This window comes from Dermacentor albipictus, chromosome 5 (genome assembly GCF_038994185.2).
Source record: "Dermacentor albipictus isolate Rhodes 1998 colony chromosome 5, USDA_Dalb.pri_finalv2, whole genome shotgun sequence".
Classification (NCBI taxonomy): Eukaryota; Metazoa; Arthropoda; class Arachnida; order Ixodida; family Ixodidae; genus Dermacentor; species Dermacentor albipictus.
The window spans coordinates 118,597,695-118,617,731 of record NC_091825.1 but is presented as its reverse complement, the minus strand read 5'-3'; the positions used below and the strand labels follow the sequence as shown (position 1 = coordinate 118,617,731).

Below are 20,037 nucleotides of genomic sequence, written 5' to 3'. Positions count from 1 at the left end.
TGAGAGCAAATTGAATGCTTGCTAGTACGCACTCTGTTCTGTGCTCTTCATATAGCTGTAGAGTCATTGGACTTTGTGCGTGCCACCTATTTATATTGTGTGTGACATGGTGTGAATGGGTGGACCAAGCCAGATACCAGAAAGACTTACTCCTTTATTGTTGGAGTGTCCAGTACAGTACTAAACGCTACAAAACTGTTTCTCAGGGGTTACCAGGCAGTTGCAAATAAATTATCATAAAGAGCCAGTGAAGCGATGTCGAAGAGATGCTATATGCGTACTATAGTTCAATAGAAAAATGCTACTGATTTGTTCTTGTGCACAAAACGGTCAGCAGGAGTGAAATTAGCCCACAACCTTATCCAGCACCTATCAGTGGTTCGCTGTACTGCCACAAAGGACACATCTTTGTGGATCAGTGCTTATTGCATTGTGCTGCTGAGCACAAGGCCGGAGTATTTATGTATCGGGCTTTGGTTAAATTTTTCAGAACCCCATTTGGGTAAAATGAGGTAATCTGGAGCACTCTCTTGTGCCATATGTCATAGACCTTGTGTTGCTTCAGAAGATGAAATCGCATTGATCAATCAATGAGTCCAACAAAGCAGTCTTTGCAGGATGCTGCTGTAGGCCCTCGTGAGTGGTAATGCCCTGGCAACATTCTCAAACGCGCATGAATCGAACAGCTTACTTAAAGTGTATGAGTACATCCAACACATGTGAATCAAACAGCTTACCTAAATGGATTGTTGCATGCAAATGCAAGCAAGAAACTGCCAAAGTTGAGGCCTCTTACTACACTTCGGCTGCCAATGATGCGTAGTCACCTGCACATTTACTGCAGCTTTAAATGCACGCTCGAAAGCAATGGCCAATGCTAAAGTTGCCTGCTCCTACATTTTTCTTCCTTCCGACCAATTTCTTAATGAGCTCGTCGTTTGCTTCATTTGGCAGCGTCACCAACAAAGCCGGGTCGTCCTTCATAGCTCGCTGGATGGTCTCATAGGCGTACTTGTTGCCCGACCAACTTCTGTGACATACCTGCGTTGTGGAATAAGGCTGCGTGAATTTATATTGTAGTGGAGTTAGGCCAGTTAATGAAAACGCCGGAACTCTATGTATTATTTTATGAAAGTGCATGAATGCTGCAATCTTGGATTGTTTAACACTACTGTTTTCTATCTGTAACTAAATGCGAGGTACTACTGTCGATTCATATTCATGGGAATGGTTGTACGGATCGATGCCTTGGGTGTTTTATGATCATTTAACTTGACATCACTTGGCACAAAACCAAAGGATTGTTCAATCTGTAACAGCCAAATTCAAGTTGCTACTGTCAGTTCATAATGAAAAGAGTTGTACATATGTGGCTGGTGTTTCATCACTATGTTAACTTGACATCAGTTCGCACAAAACTGACAAACTGTTGGTGTAACAGCCCAAGATGACGTGCGCATAAATCGAAACTCTGGTTCCTTTGAGTCAGTTACTACTCAGACTCAATTAACTGCCAGCAGCTGTTGGAATCTCGCAATGAGTATGCACACTATATTGCAGTAGCAAGAAAACTAGCTTTTTTTTACTTCGAAAAAGTTTGCCCTGCGCCATAAAACATGTGAAGCATACAGATTATACACTTATAGTTTGTTATGTTCTGTTAAGTCCAGCGTGGATTTATGATGTATACCATAGATCCACAGATGGTTGTCAGATGGGTAGCTTGGGCTTGACAAAGGTTTCAGCTAGTTGGCGAGTGTTCATATTGGACAAACACCACGAATGACGACAAGGACGAAATAAGTTTTCGTATGCACCGATCATCATGAATATCTTCTGGCTTGGCCAAATTTCCAATCCTTTTTGCTAGCAGGACACGTTTGCTATGCCTAGTGTTCTAGGTTCTCTGAATTTATCTTTGACCCATCGGCGCGCGCCGAAGCTTTCCAGCGCGTGCCAGTGGTTGGGGCATTAGACAAATGTGGTCCCGTACTGGGTCCCTTCATTGCGTTGTTAACTTCTTATATCAACCTATGTTCAAGTAATGCAGGCTCTACCATTCAACATGCGCCAACTATAACCCAGACCCAACAGCGTATTAAACGCTGTATCATCATATTCATGTTCACCGTCGGAACCCTCCTCCTCCTCCTCCAACCCTCGCGTCTCTACACCGTCTCCTTCCCCTATATTGAGTAGCGGGGAAGAGCTTGACCTATTGGACCTTTCTCTTTCAGCTAAATTTCGTTCTTTCTTAACACAAAATATCTCCCCAAACCTGGTCTGCCTTATAAGTTGTGCACAATTTCTACTTGAGGTCTATAGAGGCACATTCGCACTAGTCTCAATTTTGTTCTTCCGGCGTCGTGGTTTTGCTCCACAACTTTCATGTTTTGCGAGTCGGATGCACGTGTACCTTTCCTGCACGAGCATCTTGAAGGTCTTTGGGTCTTCTTTCATCTTGGCGTTTGCCTTCTCGTAAGTAAGCTGCAAGAAGAAAAAGAAAGTCTGAACATCAATACGGTGAGCATCTATATAATGAGTTATATGATACAAAAAAGTAAATTAAAATCTGTCTGGTTGCGCCGTATATGAATGTGTTGTCTACGGTTATGATGAAACCAAAGATTGTAGATCCGACACAGTGTTCCTTACAATGAAGCGAATCTTCGCTCATAGTAGAAAATGTGTATTGTCTTAGCAAAAAAAAATAGAAAAAAAAACACACGTCCTGCACAAAGAGTAACTTGCAACAAAAGTTTTTCGCACGTTTGCATGATCTCACGTGCTAAGGTGCGCACGCCAGGGAGTATAGCCTTACGAGAACGCGGTCTGTTTGAGTTAAGTTGTCACAGTGCGTTACCTACCATGATAGCTCCGTGTATTAGCATTATGTTGCGGCGCACGAGGTCGCGGGTTCGCTTCCCGACCGTGGTGGCTGCACCGATGGGATCGGAATATCAATGTACTCGCGTACCGCACCTTATGTGTACGTTAACGAAAACCAGTTTACTGAAATCGATCCCGAGCCACGCTATAGCGTCCGTGAGTTCCTTTAGGACGTTAAACCCAATCATCGTCGTCATCATCGTTATCATCACCATCTTCATAATTAAAAGGAAGGTTTCACTCATTACGTGTGGTGGATTGGCAATCATTCTGTATTGGCGTATAAATTCATTTTAGTTTTGCAAGCGTTCTTTAATGGCGTTTTGTTCTAGCCATGTAATTATGTAATGACAGATGCACCTAGTTTTTCCACGCTTACCGAGTCAGTGTGCTCTGTCAATGGAACTACATTGTTATTGAAAGTCATAGCGAAAATTTCCTTTAGTACTTTCTCCAAAATATCCTGTTCTGTTTGCTTAGATTGTTCTGATACTGCAAAAAAGAACCAAGTTGAAACGCTTGCCCGTATCTTCCAAGTTCGCAACTTTTCCAAGAAGAAAGTGAACGGATTGTTCGAACTCTTGTGCGGTTAATTTTTTTAGTTCACGAAACTGTTAGTTGAAGTTTGACGTAGTCTAACATGAGATTTCGTAAGCTTTGATTTGTGACTCCTGAGCGTCCCGATTGCGGTGGCATTCTTTTTTTTTTTCTGTCCTTCAACAGGCGATGGAAAGAGTCATTAACAGTGGTCAATAGAGGAAGGGATTTTGGTACGCCGCCAATGACAACGGCACATTTGAGCAAATAACGACGAAAACTTGGCTTACAAATATTGTTACAACACATTCGCAACAATGAAGAAGCAGAATGCGAGCTTGCTGTGGAAGACAACAACGTTAGAGACTTTATACCTGTTTGCTAACTCATAGTGCCACATTTTTGCCAGAGGTGCGGGGTACTGATCCCCGTAGTCCTCGCACGTATGTCAGGGCTCCCTTATGAGCCTTCTTGAAAGCATAAAACAATACGCGTGGGCCGCAATATATCGACGCGCCGATACGGAGGTAAGAAAAAACACATCCGGGAAGCGACCGCATTATGTGCGCTTTCGGCCGTCAGAGGGCGAAGGCATCGCGTTCAGCACGCAATCTGTAGCGTGTCTCGCACCAACGTCTACGAACGGCTGAGGCTTAGTGGGCGCGTGTCACCCGAACATCGTGGCGTTTTCCTCGCGAGCTTCCACGGTTCGGAGAGACAGGGGCCGAGCTTCCGCTCGTTCGCGTGGCATAAATCATTCGGCCGTGCACTTCGTCATTGTACCGATGACCATATATACGTCTTGGTCTCGTCTACTGAATGCCCTCGTCAAAAGGTGTTTTTTTTATCTCGTTATTGTTTCCTTCGGGGCTTTCTATTCTCGTCCCGTTCGATCTCCGATCTGTCTCGCTCTCTTTTCCTCTTCCCTCGCCTGCCGCTCGTTGAACGCGTTGTCGTGCTTCGCGGTGTGACTCTCTGTGCGCTCGGATGCCTCATCTCGTGTAGTACTGGCAGCCTAAACATTGTCCGGCAGCTCGTCAGTGTCGAAGGCAGCACGTTTCGTGCCGGCTGAGTCCGTGCTCGCGTGTTGAGCAGCCTGATCACACCGCCTTTATCCGAAGCTGGGTCGTGTGCAATCCTGCATGCCAACGCGAAAGCCTTAGAGCAGCAGGCCTTTCGTCTGCGCACCCGTTGCGTGCTGATGCTGACAATGTATGAAAAAGTGAGCTGAGTGTGCTGCGCACATCCATCAAGGAGACGTATAATGGAGACTGTGACGTCAGGGCGTCAAGCCCTTCCGCAGGAGTCTCAGCAAAATGAGGTGAAAACAGTATGGGCAGTTAGTTTTCCGAGCTAAACGAAATACTCACACGATTTTGGCCCTGCGGCGTGTCTTTAGCCCGGATGTGTCTGTTGTTGTCTCCTCATTTTCCGCCTTTCCTTTAATGCGATCAGCACTCTGTATAGGAGCTTCTCCCACTTTCAGGGGGCCATCTTTCTACGGGCATTTTCCCGCCAATTTCGGTCACTGGGTAGTCCATGTTTTAACGGGTACAGCATTGGACTGCTGTGCTGAGGGAACAGGGTTCGAAACCAACCGTTGGACCTACTTGGGTCACTTGGTACGCGCCATTGGGTATGTTCCGCTCTTAGATTATAAGAATGACTTAATACGTTAACCGGAGGTGCAATCGAACCCGCGTCATGCGCACTAAAGCTTGTCTGAATGTATATTCGAACGTGGACCCGCCGTGGTTGCTCAGTGGCTATGGTGTTGGGCTGCTGAGCACGAGGTCGCGGGATCGAATCCCGGCCACGGCGACCGCATTTCGATGGGGGCGAAAATGCGAAAACACCCGTGTGCTTAGATTTAGGTGCACGTTAAAGAACCCCAGGTGGTCAAAATTTCCGGAGTCCTCCACTACGGCGTGCCTCATAATCAGAAAGTGGTTTTGGCACGTAAAACCCCAAATATTATTATTATTATTAACGTGCGCCACGCGTGGACTTCGGAGCGGCGCCACTAGATGGAGCGGCATGTTCAGTGGGTAGCGCGAGAGATGGACCCCGGCTGGCGCACGTTCTTTATACATGACGCGCTTCGGTGCTGGCAATATACGGTTTGTCGCTATAGCATTGCTTCGATGCTAATCGCGTTAACGTCGACATTCATCGTGAGATGGGTACTGCCGGACTTCTTTTTTTTCCCTCCTCCCACTCTCATTGTAGGGTAGCAAACGGGACATTCTGTTCTGAATCAACACACTTCCTTTCCCGAACATTTCAATTGTATATGCGTTAAACATGCGGCAGAGTGAAGTGGGTGTCAAACGCTCACATATTATATGCAAAAGGTAAGATTGCGACGAAGTGGAGTTAAGCAGGCAATGTAATGCATAGGACAGATTAACACGGAGGTATATCAGAGTAACAGAAAGGGTCTCAGAGGAACGAAAACTTATTCGATGGCGTTAGAGGGCGAGATAGCGTGATATGATAAGAAAAAAAAAGAGTTAGGAGCAAGATGCGCTCGACTCACGCAAGACAATATGGATTGGAACCTATGGGAGGAGCTTTCATTATACAGCGGACTTACAATATAGACCGATGATAACGATGACAATCTCTGCGCTTCTCGATGAAGTAGACCTGCACCCCAAATTCTGGGAACTCTGTAACAGGCCATTTTGTCGGCTGTAATGGGCTGCACAGGCCGGCTAAAAGACCTCCTTGAAGAAGGCTCGAAATGACACGACGGAATTTGACAGTATGGCGGACTCCGCGATGTTCAAAAATAGCAGCTGGTACTTTTTTTTTTTTGTCATGCGGTTGTTCCAATGCGCGCACATCACCATGACAGACCTGCACGGGGTAGTATTCACCGTTGAAGGGGTTGTGGCAGGACGTCTGGTCTGATCCCAAGACGGCAAGCAGTTCGCCAGTATTCTCCAGCTCCTTCGCTAGACGTTCCCTACAGGGACAAGAGGTTGAATGATTTTAGTTGATTTTAGTGAAGCGCAACCTGCAGGCCAGACAACTGTGTCGTCAATAACCAAGTTGCCAACTAAAATGTTTGAGGTAACGGAACAATTGTTTTGTCGATCTTCTGTCGTTTTCTTTCCTAGTTTGCAAATTATTTTCTTAACTTGTGACTTTTCTTCCCTAGGTTTGTGTTTCGTTACCTTTTCTTTTTTTTTATCCCTCGTTTTCTTTTTTTTGTGTGTGTGTGCAGTTGCGTTTCATTGAGCTAATATTTTTTATTGGTGGCTGTTTAGCAGCCAAATTTATCATAGAGCTAATAAACAAACACAGCCTCGATCTTTCTGTTCATCCCCACTGCGAGCTCTGTGACCGATCACCGCGCTGTGCTTCTTGTCACTTTGGCACCAATCTGTCCGCGCCCAGGGCGGCAGTGCCTCCTGATTGATTCTCCCATCCGTCACTGCGCATAGGCCAGCGCACGCTGGAAGCAGGCTCTATACTTGAGACATCGCAGCCATTGATCCCCGCACAGTGTTCATGCATTGAGGAAAAGCAACGTAGCTGTTCGACCTATAGCGCGACTATAAAAAAGGCACGAACCCGAAGAGCAGAGGGAGACAAACAGGCGGAAATCAAGCTCTTATCTTCGTCCGGTCTTCGGTTTTCGATATTGTCTTCAGTCGGCCTGTAACGTTTTGGATCAAGTGCATGACCGGCTGGCCCAATCTTTGACGTTATAATGAACTGATCGAGTTGCAGTTTAGAAGTGCGCGAACAGGTCATAAAAAGAAAGAAAGAAAGAAAGAAAGAAAGAAAGAAAGAAAGAAAGAAAGAAAGAAAGAAAGAAAGAAAGAAAGAAAGAAAGAAAGAAAGAAAGCGAATGATAAGTGAAAGGCGGGGACATTAATCGTGCAGACTGAGCCCTTGGTGGCTATCCTGCACTGGTGGCAGGTGAAAGTGAACAAAACACAAGCGCCGCTGTGTGGAGACTACACGAAATAGTGTAGCTCGCTATGTTTTGTTAAGATCATTGACTAGCTCTTTGGGTGTCTGCCGCACGTTGAACGTTTCACAGTGAGGACAGCTCTTAAATGTCCTTGCATCCACTTGTGCAATTGTATATTATGAGCTCCATCTGACAGCGCTGGTGCATTGCTTTACGCTGCCATGGCTAACCCGACCGGTGTACAAAGCAGTCCAGGCGTCAAATGTCAAGTTCCACCACATTGTACAACTCGCCATTTTGAAAGCTCTGATTGGCCCTGGGGGGTTGCTACGGCGTCTCTGATTGGCCCACATCGAAATGCGGCCGCCGTCTTGTCGGGACACAAACGGCATCGTGATTAGACGTGCACAGCGCGTGCAGGAGGACAAGAGCACGAGCGCACATACCACACAACGCGCTTCTGCCCGGCTCGTGTTCGTGCTATGAACGTCCAATCATCGGAATCCTAGCCTCCCCCCCCTCCCCCTCTAAAAGCAGAACATTCTACTGGAATGTTCAACTGCAGTTGCAATTGAATCTTATGAAATGCACTTAGTTATTATGTCGTTGCTAGAAGCATGTATGCTGCGCACCTTTTCAGCGTCCTTTCTTTTTAACATAACTCAGAGTTTAGAAGAAAAGAAAGAGAATGCCAATTTCGCGCCCGCCTCCTCCCTGATAATCATCCTTTTTTGCGCATGCTCAGATGTAGCCAATCACGCCAAAAATACCGTAGTTTCGCTGGTATGACCAGCATCTGTATATAAATACCGCGTATGAGCCACGCGAACAGGTGCATTGCAAATGCATAGCTTTGTAATATTGACCCAGCACGATTGTTCGGTTCAAAGCAAAGCTCCGTAAACCAATCATGCTTTGTGGATTCACACATCACCGACTTTCACTGTTGGACTATCTTGAAACATCGCACGACTTCACGGTAGCCAACGTGTTCGCCTTTATATGTGGCTTCTTGGCAGTGACTTACGCCGTGCCGTGAAGCCGCAATTGAACTCGAAAGTCGCCTATGATGTCGCACTCCCACTTTGCACTAGAAATTCCATTCTTATTTTTTTTGGCGGATGATAAGCACAAGGATGTTTCTAAATATACATTACTGCAGAGCTACGAAGACCGAAATAATCGTAATAATAAAGTGCCAACGCTACAAGCTCAGGAAAGAGAGAGAGATAGACTTCGAAGAGAAGGATGTAGGTGGGTTAATCGGAAAAGCGTCCGGTTCGCTACCGTACATAGGAAAAGGGGGCGAAGGGACTAAAACATGAGAGAGAGAGAGAGAGAGAGAGAGAGAGAGAGAGAGAGAGATGAAAGGAAAGCTTTATGTACTTATGGTGCTACGGTAGAAAGAGGATACTGGTTTGTCCACTCATTCGTTCGAAGCACTTTGTTGAAAATTGTCCTCCTCCACCCCTCCGAGCCCATCGCTGCTTCGTTGAACATTTTCGATGACGGCGTTTCGCACGGGGCTAGTGTTAGCCCTTGCCGCCCTATTGGGTAAATCAACTGTGTTTTAAGCGACCTAGCTAGAGTTTATTACAGAGAAGAGAAACTGCTGACGACCAGGCACCGTTTTGCCAGGCTGAAATTGCTGTGCATTAGCCATGCATTTGGCGTGGTCACCCGCTCGCACCTCTCCATCACCCAGAGTTGGAAATTAAACAGGAAAGAATGGCCAGGACTATCGCTGCGCCGAGCTCTTCAACCTTACGAGTTGCGCAGATCCTTATAAGTGGGCATCGCCTTTGAGAAGCCACATAAATTGGTTTACAGATGCCTAGGGTGGGGTGAGGCGGAGAGGGGGAGGGGGGGCGGTCGCACATTTTTTATGTCACCTATGGACAACGCAATTCACTATAAAGCACACTTTTTATAACAGCGCGAAGAAGAAAACCTTAAATTAGCACCACTTCGAACCCACACTTTCGTTTTTTCATGCCGGATTTTGCAGTTCGAGCACGCCTTCAAGCAATAGGCGACGACAGAATGGAAAGAACCTTTTATTTTGCTGGTCACTGCTGGCGTGTCAGTCAGTTCACCCCTGCAGTGTGTGCCTTCGTCGCTAGAGTGATTCTTGACTGAAAAAAAAACGAAGAAAAAGAAACACAGGGTATAGGAAGACACAGCCAAATTCCGGCATGTTGTCGCATTCCGCCATGTTTTTTTTTTTTTTTTGAGCCAGTCAGAGAGGACACATCCGCCCCGTGTGAGCCATTTGGCCACTTGACAAGATGGCGAATTCGACAAGTGTAGCGTAACTCGGCAGTGTCCAGTATTAACACCACGGTTTTCGAAGCAGCGCGTTTCGGAATTGCCGTGGCTGAAGAACGCTTTGGTCGCTCCTTAAACCTTCTTTCCCGCCAGCACTTTCTTGATCAGCTGGCCGTCCGCTTCGTTGGGCAGCGTCACGAGCAAAGCCGGGTCGTCCTTCATGGCCCGCTGGATGGTCTCGTAGGCGTACTTGTTGCCAGACCAACTCCTGCGGCAAACCTGCCGGGCAGAACAGAGGCCGAGTCATGTCGCGTCGTCATGGGGTTATTTGTGAATTAAGGCATTAAAAAAAGAAGGCAGCGTAATCTGCGAGGACGAAGCGATGACAACTCTTTCGAAGAGCAGGGGTTGTAGGCGTTTGTTGCGTCTTTCTAGCACACCACATATTGTGTGTCCCAGCTGACGTTAGCCAAGCTCTCCAACGAAAAAAAGAAAGAAAGAAAAGAGAACAAGAATATGGTGTAAGATACAATTATAAGACCTATGCTGTTTGGTCGTCAGAGGTCTGACGATCGAACACTGTCAGTCTCAAAATCGTATCTCACACCGTGTTTCTTAAATCCTTTTTTTTTTTCAATGGAGAGTCTGGCTAACGTTATCTGAGACAACGCGTCAACGCATCATCATCTTACGTTCGCGTCACATTCGTCTGACGGGGATGACAAGGAAGGAAAGAGAAAAGCAGAAGGCAGGGAGGTTAACCAGAATAACGTCCCGTTGGCTACCCTACACCGAGGGAACGAGAAAGGGGGAAAGCAATGATGACAGGGAGAGAGAGGAGGGAAGGAAAGAATAAAATTAGCGGTTAGCTCGCTGACGCGTTTTAAACGCTGCTCTGGAAACTCAGAGCCGTGACGTCACGCCAGTGGTCCAACAACCCGTGAATTCAAAGCGGACTCACCCCGTTGTTGACGTCCCAGGAGAGAAGCGTCGTTAGGCGCCCGTCCGCCTCCTGAAATGTGCAATCGATATATAGGTAGTCTATAGTTGATTGATTGAATTAAGTGTCTGTCCTTCGTGAAACTAGGGACACCGATGGCAACCTTTAAATATCAACGCGTAGAGATAGAGCCATCAATTCGATATAGACATCGATGCGATAGAGTTTTATAGTGCTCGGAGACCTGTAGACGATACCGTGGTGGACAATATGCGTACGGGAAACACGGACAGAAAGCGGAACCAACAAACCTTTGAACCTCCAGATGACGTGTCATGGCAATTTACATACCGTGAGTTGACGGCTGCGCCATGTGCATTCGCATCAATACACCTGTATATTGGCGTCATCCGCATAAGAAAAAATTGGCGTTGCAAAACAATAAGGATAAGAAAAGCCGCTGCATTATCTCGATGGTGGTAAAAAATAGCGCAGTCTCTATATTTATAAGGTTTCTTTTTCTCGTTTTTCTGTTTTTTTTCTTTTGTTTAAATTTCCTTATTTCATTTGTTCAAGTAACGTACTTGTATATGTAGTTTGTTTTAGGCCGGCAAGTACCCTGCTGATTATCGGTCCGATTATTAAGTAGGTACCTTTTGATAATGAACTAATAAAGCTGACTGATTGATTGTTTGATTGATTGACTGTACGGGAGAAAAGACAGTGAAAAAGCAGGCAGGATGAAGTGGGTCGTAATGTTACTTAGCGTGAAAAAAGAACTTAGATGATAAACATAGGCAAATGAAAAGTACACATCTGCGCTCGGTGCTCGAATTCCATCACATCAAGCGGCCTTGCGGAACCGAGAAGCCACAGACGTGGCTCCCATCGCACTAGTTGTGAAAAAGATATCCCAGATGACATATATAGACGAAAACATATGTTGCTGGCGCTCGAATGCTGTAGCGTCAAACGGCTACAAGCGCATCAACTGAGAAACTGTAGGGACTTGCATATTTGTGCAAGTCCCTGCAACACTGAGTGTCTTTCTTTAATGCATTAGCACCAGGAGTGTGAAAGTGAAGTAAAAAACGTGAATGTGAAGTGTGGGAAGCCGGTCACGCGGTATATAGAGGGAACGGGAGAGCTTAGTGGAATATATATATATATATATATATATATATATATATATATATATATATATATATATATATATATATATATATATATAATATAAGCTCCAGACAGCCCCCCCCCCCCCCCCCCATTTGCACTTCTCTCCTTAAAGACGCTAGACGTTTGTCGAATGAGCTCCTCAACAACACTTGCAATGTGGTGAACGCGATTTAAATCATGAATCCGGGACTTCAAAGGCGTGCGACATAATGCTAACGAATTTGTCTCGCGTTTAACGCTAAACTGTCACTGATTTTTTTTTTTTTGCCCACCTTTCATTTTCCACCGTGCGCACTGACACTGACCAAGAAATTCGGTGGCCTAATGGAACACTACTTTTCTGTTATCTGTGCAAAGAACTCAATTTTTTTTATCTCTTTCTGCTTTTGTTTAATGTGCTTTCTGTGAAATGTCTTTCAAATTCAGTCCATACACCAGACTATGGAGAATTTTAGATATAGCACATTTTTGTCATTTATTTGTAACATTTTCTTCTGGTATTGACAGCTCCGAATTTGACGGCGAACTACTAAATAGCTGCACTGTTACACTCCACGAATCATCATCCTTCATTGATTTAACGTTGTGGAGAAGCCGGCGACATATCCACGTCACTCTTTTACCTTACATACGCCTTGAGAGCGGCGTTACATAAGGGTTGGGAATACGTCAGTACGTAATTTGCACAATACACAATTGAGTCCATGAACAAGAAAGTACACTAGCTATAGCGTTAAATACATAACACACAGATACACAGACATGAATGATACAAACTAGGACTACACGAGCATATAAGAATAACATAAGCCGCAGTTGTTTTATTGTGGCCAACATTTCCAATTCGTAATGAATAAATAAATCAGCAAAGGATTAGACGAAAGAACGACTGCTCTCTAACCTTGGTTCCGTCGAGGACACAGCCGAATCCTCCGTTGATTACTTCTCCCCTGCAAAAAAGTAAAAACAAGCTTGAAATGCACGGTGACATGTCGGAACGTCATGTGGAGGCACTATAGGTCACAATGAGTGTTATGGAACGTCGCATGCCTCCAAAATTCAACATATACGAGTAGAACGCTTTTGCGGACGTAAAAGCAAGCCTTCATATTGAAATCGGGCTCCCCTTCCATCATGGATTTTACTGCTGGATTTTACTGCATGTCATTCTGCTGGAGAAAGCTACAATAGGGAAACCAGTGTGTCGCATTGCCTAGCGATACCTCAGAAGGACACCCTGGCAAATGTTTCAAACTGGTATATTTACCATGAAGGCGTATGCTGTTGTATAGTTTACCTCTCTCTTATTAAAAAAACAGATAGCTTTTCCGCGATGTCTCATTGCGTGAAATATGAAAGCAAACACATCGTTAAAATACCACATATGTGCGTATCTGTCGTGTTCACTAAACAAATGGAATGCAAGCGGTTCCTCTTGCAGCTTTAACGCCGTAAACTCCAACTTACTACGTTCTGTTGAGAGAAACAGTGTCACTGGACCTTTGGCCAAGCAATAAAAATCAACGACGCGAGCCATCAAGGGTCTCTTAGAATTTTTCTTGTCACACCACCGAGTTCAGCCTTGTTAACCTCAATGCATTTCTCTTATTACTACTCCCTGCCATCTTTAGTTGCAATCCTAATCTCGTTGAGTTGTGAATCTTATGCCGAATTTATGTTGATGCATTCCTGTATTTCTCATAGCTTACTCATTTCGTGTTCCGCGGGTAACGTTTCGTTTCTTTTCGTTTTTCTCGAATATTGATTTTCCGGAATTGGCACTCAACCTCACTGTCCTGACTTGCGTACTTCTGTGAAGTCCTGTTTTTCGGACTTTTATAGTTTTTGTTTAATAGTGGTAGTGCGAGAAGTGAACATTATTCCTGCTCTATTATGGTCCACCTGCCATCTTAGCTGGTACTGGCCAAGTCAAATCCGCCTCACATGACTGCGCAGCATAGCTAGAGCATGAACAAAACTGCCTTGTGGCGGAGACAATATAGAAGTGCCACAGATGCGCTGAAGAGAGAGAGAAGGGAAGGAGGAAAGGCGGGGAGGTTAACCAGACTGAGTCCAGTTTGCTACCCTACACGTGGGGAGGGGAATGGGGAGTGAAAGAGAGAGAGAGAAATCTAAGGTGTAGGATGTCTATAGTCGGGCACTCAAGTTCGTTGCCTCCAGGTAGTGAAGAAGCGCTCGAACTGCTTTATGGGATAATGAACTGTGAGGCCAGGCACCCAAAATCTTCGCTTCCGTAAATGGCCTGTCGTCCAGTCTATTCAAGACGCACTGGAGAGTCTCACGTTGATTATCGAATTGAGAACAGTGGCACAGAAGGTGACTGATGGTCTCTTCACACTTGCACTTAGCGCACATTGGTGAATCCGCCATTCCAATACGATAGCTGTAGGAGTTGGTGAATGCTACTCCTACCCAAAGCCGACACAGTGGTGTTGCGTCACGTCGGGAAAGGTTCGCTGAAACACTCTTTTGTTCTTGCGTGTTGCTTTAAGCGAGGCCCTTTCAGTGAATGTATCATCGAAGGTAACTTTTTCTTCACTCCGTGAGACAGGGACATGAAGTTAAATGAAGTTAAATTGGGATAAATGAAGTTGAAATTTTGAAAGTTATGTCGACTTTCTAAGCGTGTACTTACCAGCCGACGCCTCCGCCGTTGTGAAGTGCCACCCATGTCGCTCCCCTCAGCGCGTCCCCAACGAAGTTTTGCACGGCCATATCTGAAAAAGGAGAAGACAACGTTGCCACGTGGCGAGCTTGTTGGACAAAAACAACGTTACAAGAACTCAGAAGAGTGCGAAGGTTCGTCGCGTGCGCTTCGGGATTTCTATCAACTTTACGTTTAGTAGCGGTCGATTTAGTAGCAGCCTGTTTGTCGATATTGCGATGGTATGGATGATTGGTTACACTTAAAGCTTTGTTGTTGTAAGTATATAGTTCGATTACTGAATGACTGCTCGTGCTTAGCAAATGCCTCCGTCAAGCGTTTCTCGGGCCACTGCGGTGGTAAACGGTAAAGTGCTATTAGCGATCCGAGAAAAGGTTTTCTCTTTATCACTCGGTTAGCTGATGTCATTTTTCTCAGTTTTACGAACTTCTCTATACTGAGAAAACAAACGTAGCGAAAAAAAAACGTATGCCTTGTCACTCTCATATCCAGCGATCACATATGATATATGCGAACTTAGACTCCTATATGGGAACATAACAGTTTTTATGTAGATCCCTGTATCTCCGTATGGGATCATTGAATACGGGTTTTATGAGACATATGAATTCTTCTCATACGGAAAGCTGTAAGTGCAGCATTTTTTTTTGGTTTTGCAGCTTTCTTGTTGCCGGTATAGTTAGTTTACTGGTTACCTGTGCTTAGCAAATAAGTCAGTTTCAGTGCCCCTTGTGCCGTTGCGGTGGAAAACATTGACCTCTTAATAACAATCACGGGAAAGAAAGTTTCCTGGTGTTTCATTTGGCCAGTTAGCATAAAAACATATATAAAGACATTTCCCTTAGCTTTACGAGTAAAATTAGAGTCTAACAACGAGTGATATAAACTCTTTCAGGTTTGTTTGCGTTTTTAATAGGGTGTTTTCTTCGAGAACTCTGTACCAACCTGCAGTGAAGGCTGATCCGTCGTACACGTTCGATGTTTCCCTGTAAGGGCTGTCAGCGCCACTTACGTCGTGATGGTCGCGGCTGATCACGACTGGGCCCTAGCCGTGAGTGAATGAAAGCAACAACAAAAAAATTGTTATTGTGCTGCACAAGAAAAAGTGTGCGAATGCGAAAGATAACTAGCCGGCGTCGAATTTAACAGGACAAGTTAGAAGAACGCGCAATGGGCAACTTTATGTCAGCGATTGCTGTTGGTTCTCCTACATAGCAAGGAGGCGTGTTTTCCTGTGGGAGAAAATCTTGGACTTAGTACACGCGAAGGAGCTGTTAAGACGAAAAGCTCAAACAGTAAGCTAGGCATAGGACGTTAGAAGTAAAACAAGAAACGAAAAAAAGGGAGAAATGAAAAGAAAGAAAACAGGCGTCGGATAAGAATTCGATGGATCCCACGCATCGGTTATAAATCGGTTATAAGCGAAGCTTTCGCTGATGTTCACTGCAATGCCTGCACATCGCTTCTCCTTCTTCACTTCTATATAACTCAACGCTACACGCTCATTGCAGGCTCAGGTCCAATTTTGTTCCCTTTGCCTCTTCTTTTGCACTCTAGGATGATTTTGATGCCGACTCCTTAAATTTTTCTGTTTTCTAGTTCGTGATCTCCTGTTTCTTGTTCTGTTTGTCTATTCGGGCACCTGCTGAGTAGCCCACAAACCCGTTCTGGGAGGGGATTAGTCACAAATGTTCACGTTGACAAGCGCATTCGTTTGTCATTTTTCTTTTTTTCCGGTGACCGCCGTTTCACCGACCAACCAAATTAAAGGTTATCGCTCACCACTGCAGCTCGCTGAAAGCTTGCTTTGCCGCGTTACTTATTTGAAGCGCAGTGAAGCCTTTGTTGTAGCGCAGTGAAGCCTACTTAAATGCAAAAGCGTGCGAGGGAGCAGTTCTCGCGTGAGCTGTTCAAGAATTGCGGATGCTGAAGCATTGAAAAAGGCGCAACAAAAACAAGTGGCTGTAATCTGCAGAGTCGCTGCTAAGAATCAGTGTAAAAATTAGCAGGACCGCAATAATATGGCTGCTGGTTGCTGACGTTTCGCCGCGCGCAAGGTTACTTCGGGTATACCGTGAAGAGTCGGCGTCGCGTGTCTGCACGCAGGGCGCGTACCTTGAGCCGTCCTTCCCTAACGGCGAGGTTGAAGGCGAGGGCGATCTGCGTCCTGCCCGTCTTGTCAGAGTAGAGGATCCGAGCCTGGGAGCCGACCACCTGCGTTGCACGCAGCCGGTGAGTAGAACGCGACCACGCTCCCAAGTGCTAAAGAATTTATTTATTTATTTATTTATTTATTTATTTATTTATTTATTTATTTATTTATTTATTTATTTATTTATTTATTTATTTATTTATTTATTTCAAGGCACCTTACAGGCCCCAAGGGGAGCATTGAGTAAGGGGGGCTTCATTGAACAAATGACAAGAGAAAACAGATATATGAATGCTAAAGAATGTGAGAGCTAAAAATGTTTGTAATGATCACGTGCTTGCAAACCCTGCAAGGACCTGTGGTACGTTTCGCGATTTTTTTTCCCATAAATGTAAACAAGACGCTTATTGAAGTTTATTCGCTGTCGAAAAATTACCGCCACTACAGGCGGAAATAAGCTGCGGTCGGCAAAAGGAAGCTTGAGAGAACGGGTTCATTTAAATATGCGTAGTGCGGAGGGGGTCGGCGTACTCTGCGCTGTGAATCACTCACCAGGTTGTGATCGGCCGCCTTCTCGATCCAGGCGATGTTGTCTCTGTACTGCTGCTTCACGTGCTCCGGCACTGCGAGTCGAAAGCATGGATGGGTCGAAGCATGATTCGAAGCTCTTGCTTGGGCTAGTTGGTTCATGCTTGAATGAGTAAAGGCGAGGCTTAAAAGACCAGGACTGAAGAAGCACACGATCCTGCCACCTTGTGCGTCAACCTGGTGGCCGTCTCAATTGGCGCCGGTCCTGTCGTTTGTGTCCTTCTTCAGACCTGATCTTTTGAGCCTTGCCTTTACTCACGAAAGCATGAAGCAGCGAGCGGGTGAAAATGCCACTCACTATCCGAGAGCCTCAACCGGTGGGCACTATAAGGAACAAGCTCAAACGGAGCAGACGTCACAGTGAAACAAAGCGTGTCACCTTTTCCAAGAGGAAGGATTCGCGGCAAAAGGTTAGCAAGTCCAATAAAGCCTCGGCTCGAATTTTGTTCGGTAAAGTGAAACCATTCGCTTCTGCACAGAGCAAGAGATTAACTTCGTTGTACAAGCTGCCGGCTCATTGTCCGAGACGTCGGCTCCGGTAAACTTCGCCCCATGCTCTGGCGGCTTTTCCTAGAGCGCATCGTAGAATGGCACCGTACCTCAAAGCAACACAAGACGTATTTCCACGTAAAATTCGTTCAGTCCCACACTCTACTCTACAATTTAACAGTGGTGCATTGAACATATAGTTCTGCTGAGGAACGTATGTAAATGCACAATGTGTTGTTGCCGCTGTTTCATGATGCTGTACGACCGTACCTGACATGTTTATGCACCCAGACGTGCGGGAAACCACTGCAGTGGAACGTCTGCTACTCGGATGATCTCTCTTCTTCAGCTTCTGTGCCCGTAATTGCAAAATTGCGAAGCGCAAAATGCAAAAACAGTGGCAGGTCTGAATACGGGCTAAGTGGTGCTTGTTTGCTCGTTACAGCGCAATAATATGGTGAGGTTATTATAAAAAGCAGCCTTCGCAAAACTATAGCTAAGGATAAAGCTGGATAGTAATCGGCTGTGGTGCGTTTGTTACGATACCGAACTCTATATTTCTCTTTGTAGTTCCCCCAACGCCGAGTAGCAGGTCAGAACATTGATTCAGGCTGATCTCTCAGATTTTCTATCATAATAAATACCCCCCTCTCTCTCTCTCTCTGTAGTACTTTCGGTCTTGCTTACCAAGCTATACGAACTACAGGTTGAGTACTATCTCTCGTCTTTGTCCACCGTACGAGTTGCGTTCTTCATGTTTCTTCCACCATCTGTACTTCACTTTTTCAGATGTTTGGGTAGACCATCTAAGTCGTACTTCGTAAGGCGACATTCGTGAGTAGAATTTAATCTTTTTTAACACCTTAAGCTCATCACGTACCGTCGGTCTTGAGCAAGCCCTTCAGCACAGAAGCAGCCAGGCTGTCTGTCAGCGCTAAATCGTCCTTGGATCCAGATGTGCAAACCCACCTGTAACAGATTTCTTTTTTTAAGCGATTGCGACGTTTGGTGTACGCGCCGTGCGCGTCCCATACGCGGCTTTAATATGAATGCTGCAAGCAATGATCGTTGAGCGTCATCCTGCCTTTACATTAGAATAACAACGGATTACTGGCAGCACCCTTTGTAAAGCGTACTGTTGTTGTTGTTGTTGTTGTTGTTGTTGTTGTTGTTGTTGTTGTTGTTGTTGTTGTTGTTGTTGTTGTTGTTGTTGTTGTTGTTGTTGTTGTTGTTGTTGTTGTTGTTGTTGTTGTTGTTGTTGTTGTTGTGAACACATATACACAGGTAACAGGAAAGGGAAAGCGAGGAGCAGGCTGGCAACTGCCACCGGAAGGGGCGCAACGCCTGCCCACTCTTATAAAGGGAGGTGACAGCAACACATAAATGGAAGATAGGGAAGGAGGGGAGGAGAGAGGAAAGGAAGAGCAACAGGACAACTCTAAAGACTAAAGTAGAACACAGTGCACTACGCACGTTGTTCTGCCGAGTTTCGACTCTGCAGCCGGAATTAAAGTGACGCCGCGTCGAACAGCCTCCACAAATGATCAATCACATCCATGGCTAGTTCGCTATGAGGCTAATTGTGCGCTCCACGATGAGACACCAATTACAGCTGCACGCAATCACGGTTTCACCGGTAGTCGGTTCACAATATACACTACAAGGTGTTTGAAGCCGCCACCTCCCATCTTCGAAGGAAGAAGCGTTAGAACACAGTACAGATCATACTAGTACACTCTGGAAGAAGTTACTGCCTGTGCGCATTCATAAGTTCACGTGCGCAATAAAAAAGAAAAAAAAATACTGGATGTTAGCCGCGGGACAAAGCGTAAGAAACTCTAGCTTGTAAAAAAATCACGAAGAAGCGCCCTTTAGTGTGCTTATTCCGTGCTCCTGGAATCTGTTGGCTTGAGGATGTTTTTGGTTTGTTCCATGATTGACGCTTTTACCGTTAAGGGTGCAATTCTTGTTTATTTCGTGCTAGCTGAATGAAGCAAATTTACTCCATGTTTTCTTGTCCAATTAAGTACATTTGCTTCATTTTTTTTCTAACATTTCATTTTCTCCTCCATGCAGCGTAACCAACCAGACGGTAATGCTGGTTAACTTTGTGTCTGCGATCTCTCTTTATTTATTTTTTTTCTTATTCTTTTTACTCTGCCTTTAAACGTTCTTCATCGCAAATATGAGAATTATCGAATATAGAATATTATGAGACGAGCTGTTCTCGCATTAAAGGAGTTGGTGAATTTTCTTCTTTTTTTTTTTCCATGGTGCGTGGGAAAGTGTAACAGGTTGGGATGGAAGCACGTTGATCATCTCATTGGCTCTATAGGATTTTGGAACTCGCGACAAGAATTCGGAAGTCTGCTGATTTTTTGTTT

The 20,037-nt window shown here is 45.2% G+C and overlaps 1 protein-coding gene across 1 annotated transcript in view; it reads right to left on the bottom strand.

Moving 5' to 3' along the window:
• Positions 1 to 9,395: 9,395 nt before the first annotated feature.
• Positions 9,396 to 20,037, bottom strand: part of LOC135916239 (urocanate hydratase-like) — a 32,076-nt gene continuing 21,434 nt past the window's right edge. Inside the window, exons 15-22 of the mRNA XM_065449550.1 lie at positions 18,534 to 18,622; positions 17,129 to 17,199; positions 16,540 to 16,638; positions 15,370 to 15,469; positions 14,395 to 14,476; positions 12,640 to 12,688; positions 10,584 to 10,634; positions 9,396 to 9,901 (exon numbers count right to left, since the gene is read on the bottom strand). Coding sequence (XP_065305622.1) covers positions 9,755 to 9,901; positions 10,584 to 10,634; positions 12,640 to 12,688; positions 14,395 to 14,476; positions 15,370 to 15,469; positions 16,540 to 16,638; positions 17,129 to 17,199; positions 18,534 to 18,622 — 688 coding nt within the window. The 3' untranslated portion in view covers positions 9,396 to 9,754. The remainder of the gene's footprint in view (positions 9,902 to 10,583; positions 10,635 to 12,639; positions 12,689 to 14,394; positions 14,477 to 15,369; positions 15,470 to 16,539; positions 16,639 to 17,128; positions 17,200 to 18,533; positions 18,623 to 20,037) is intronic.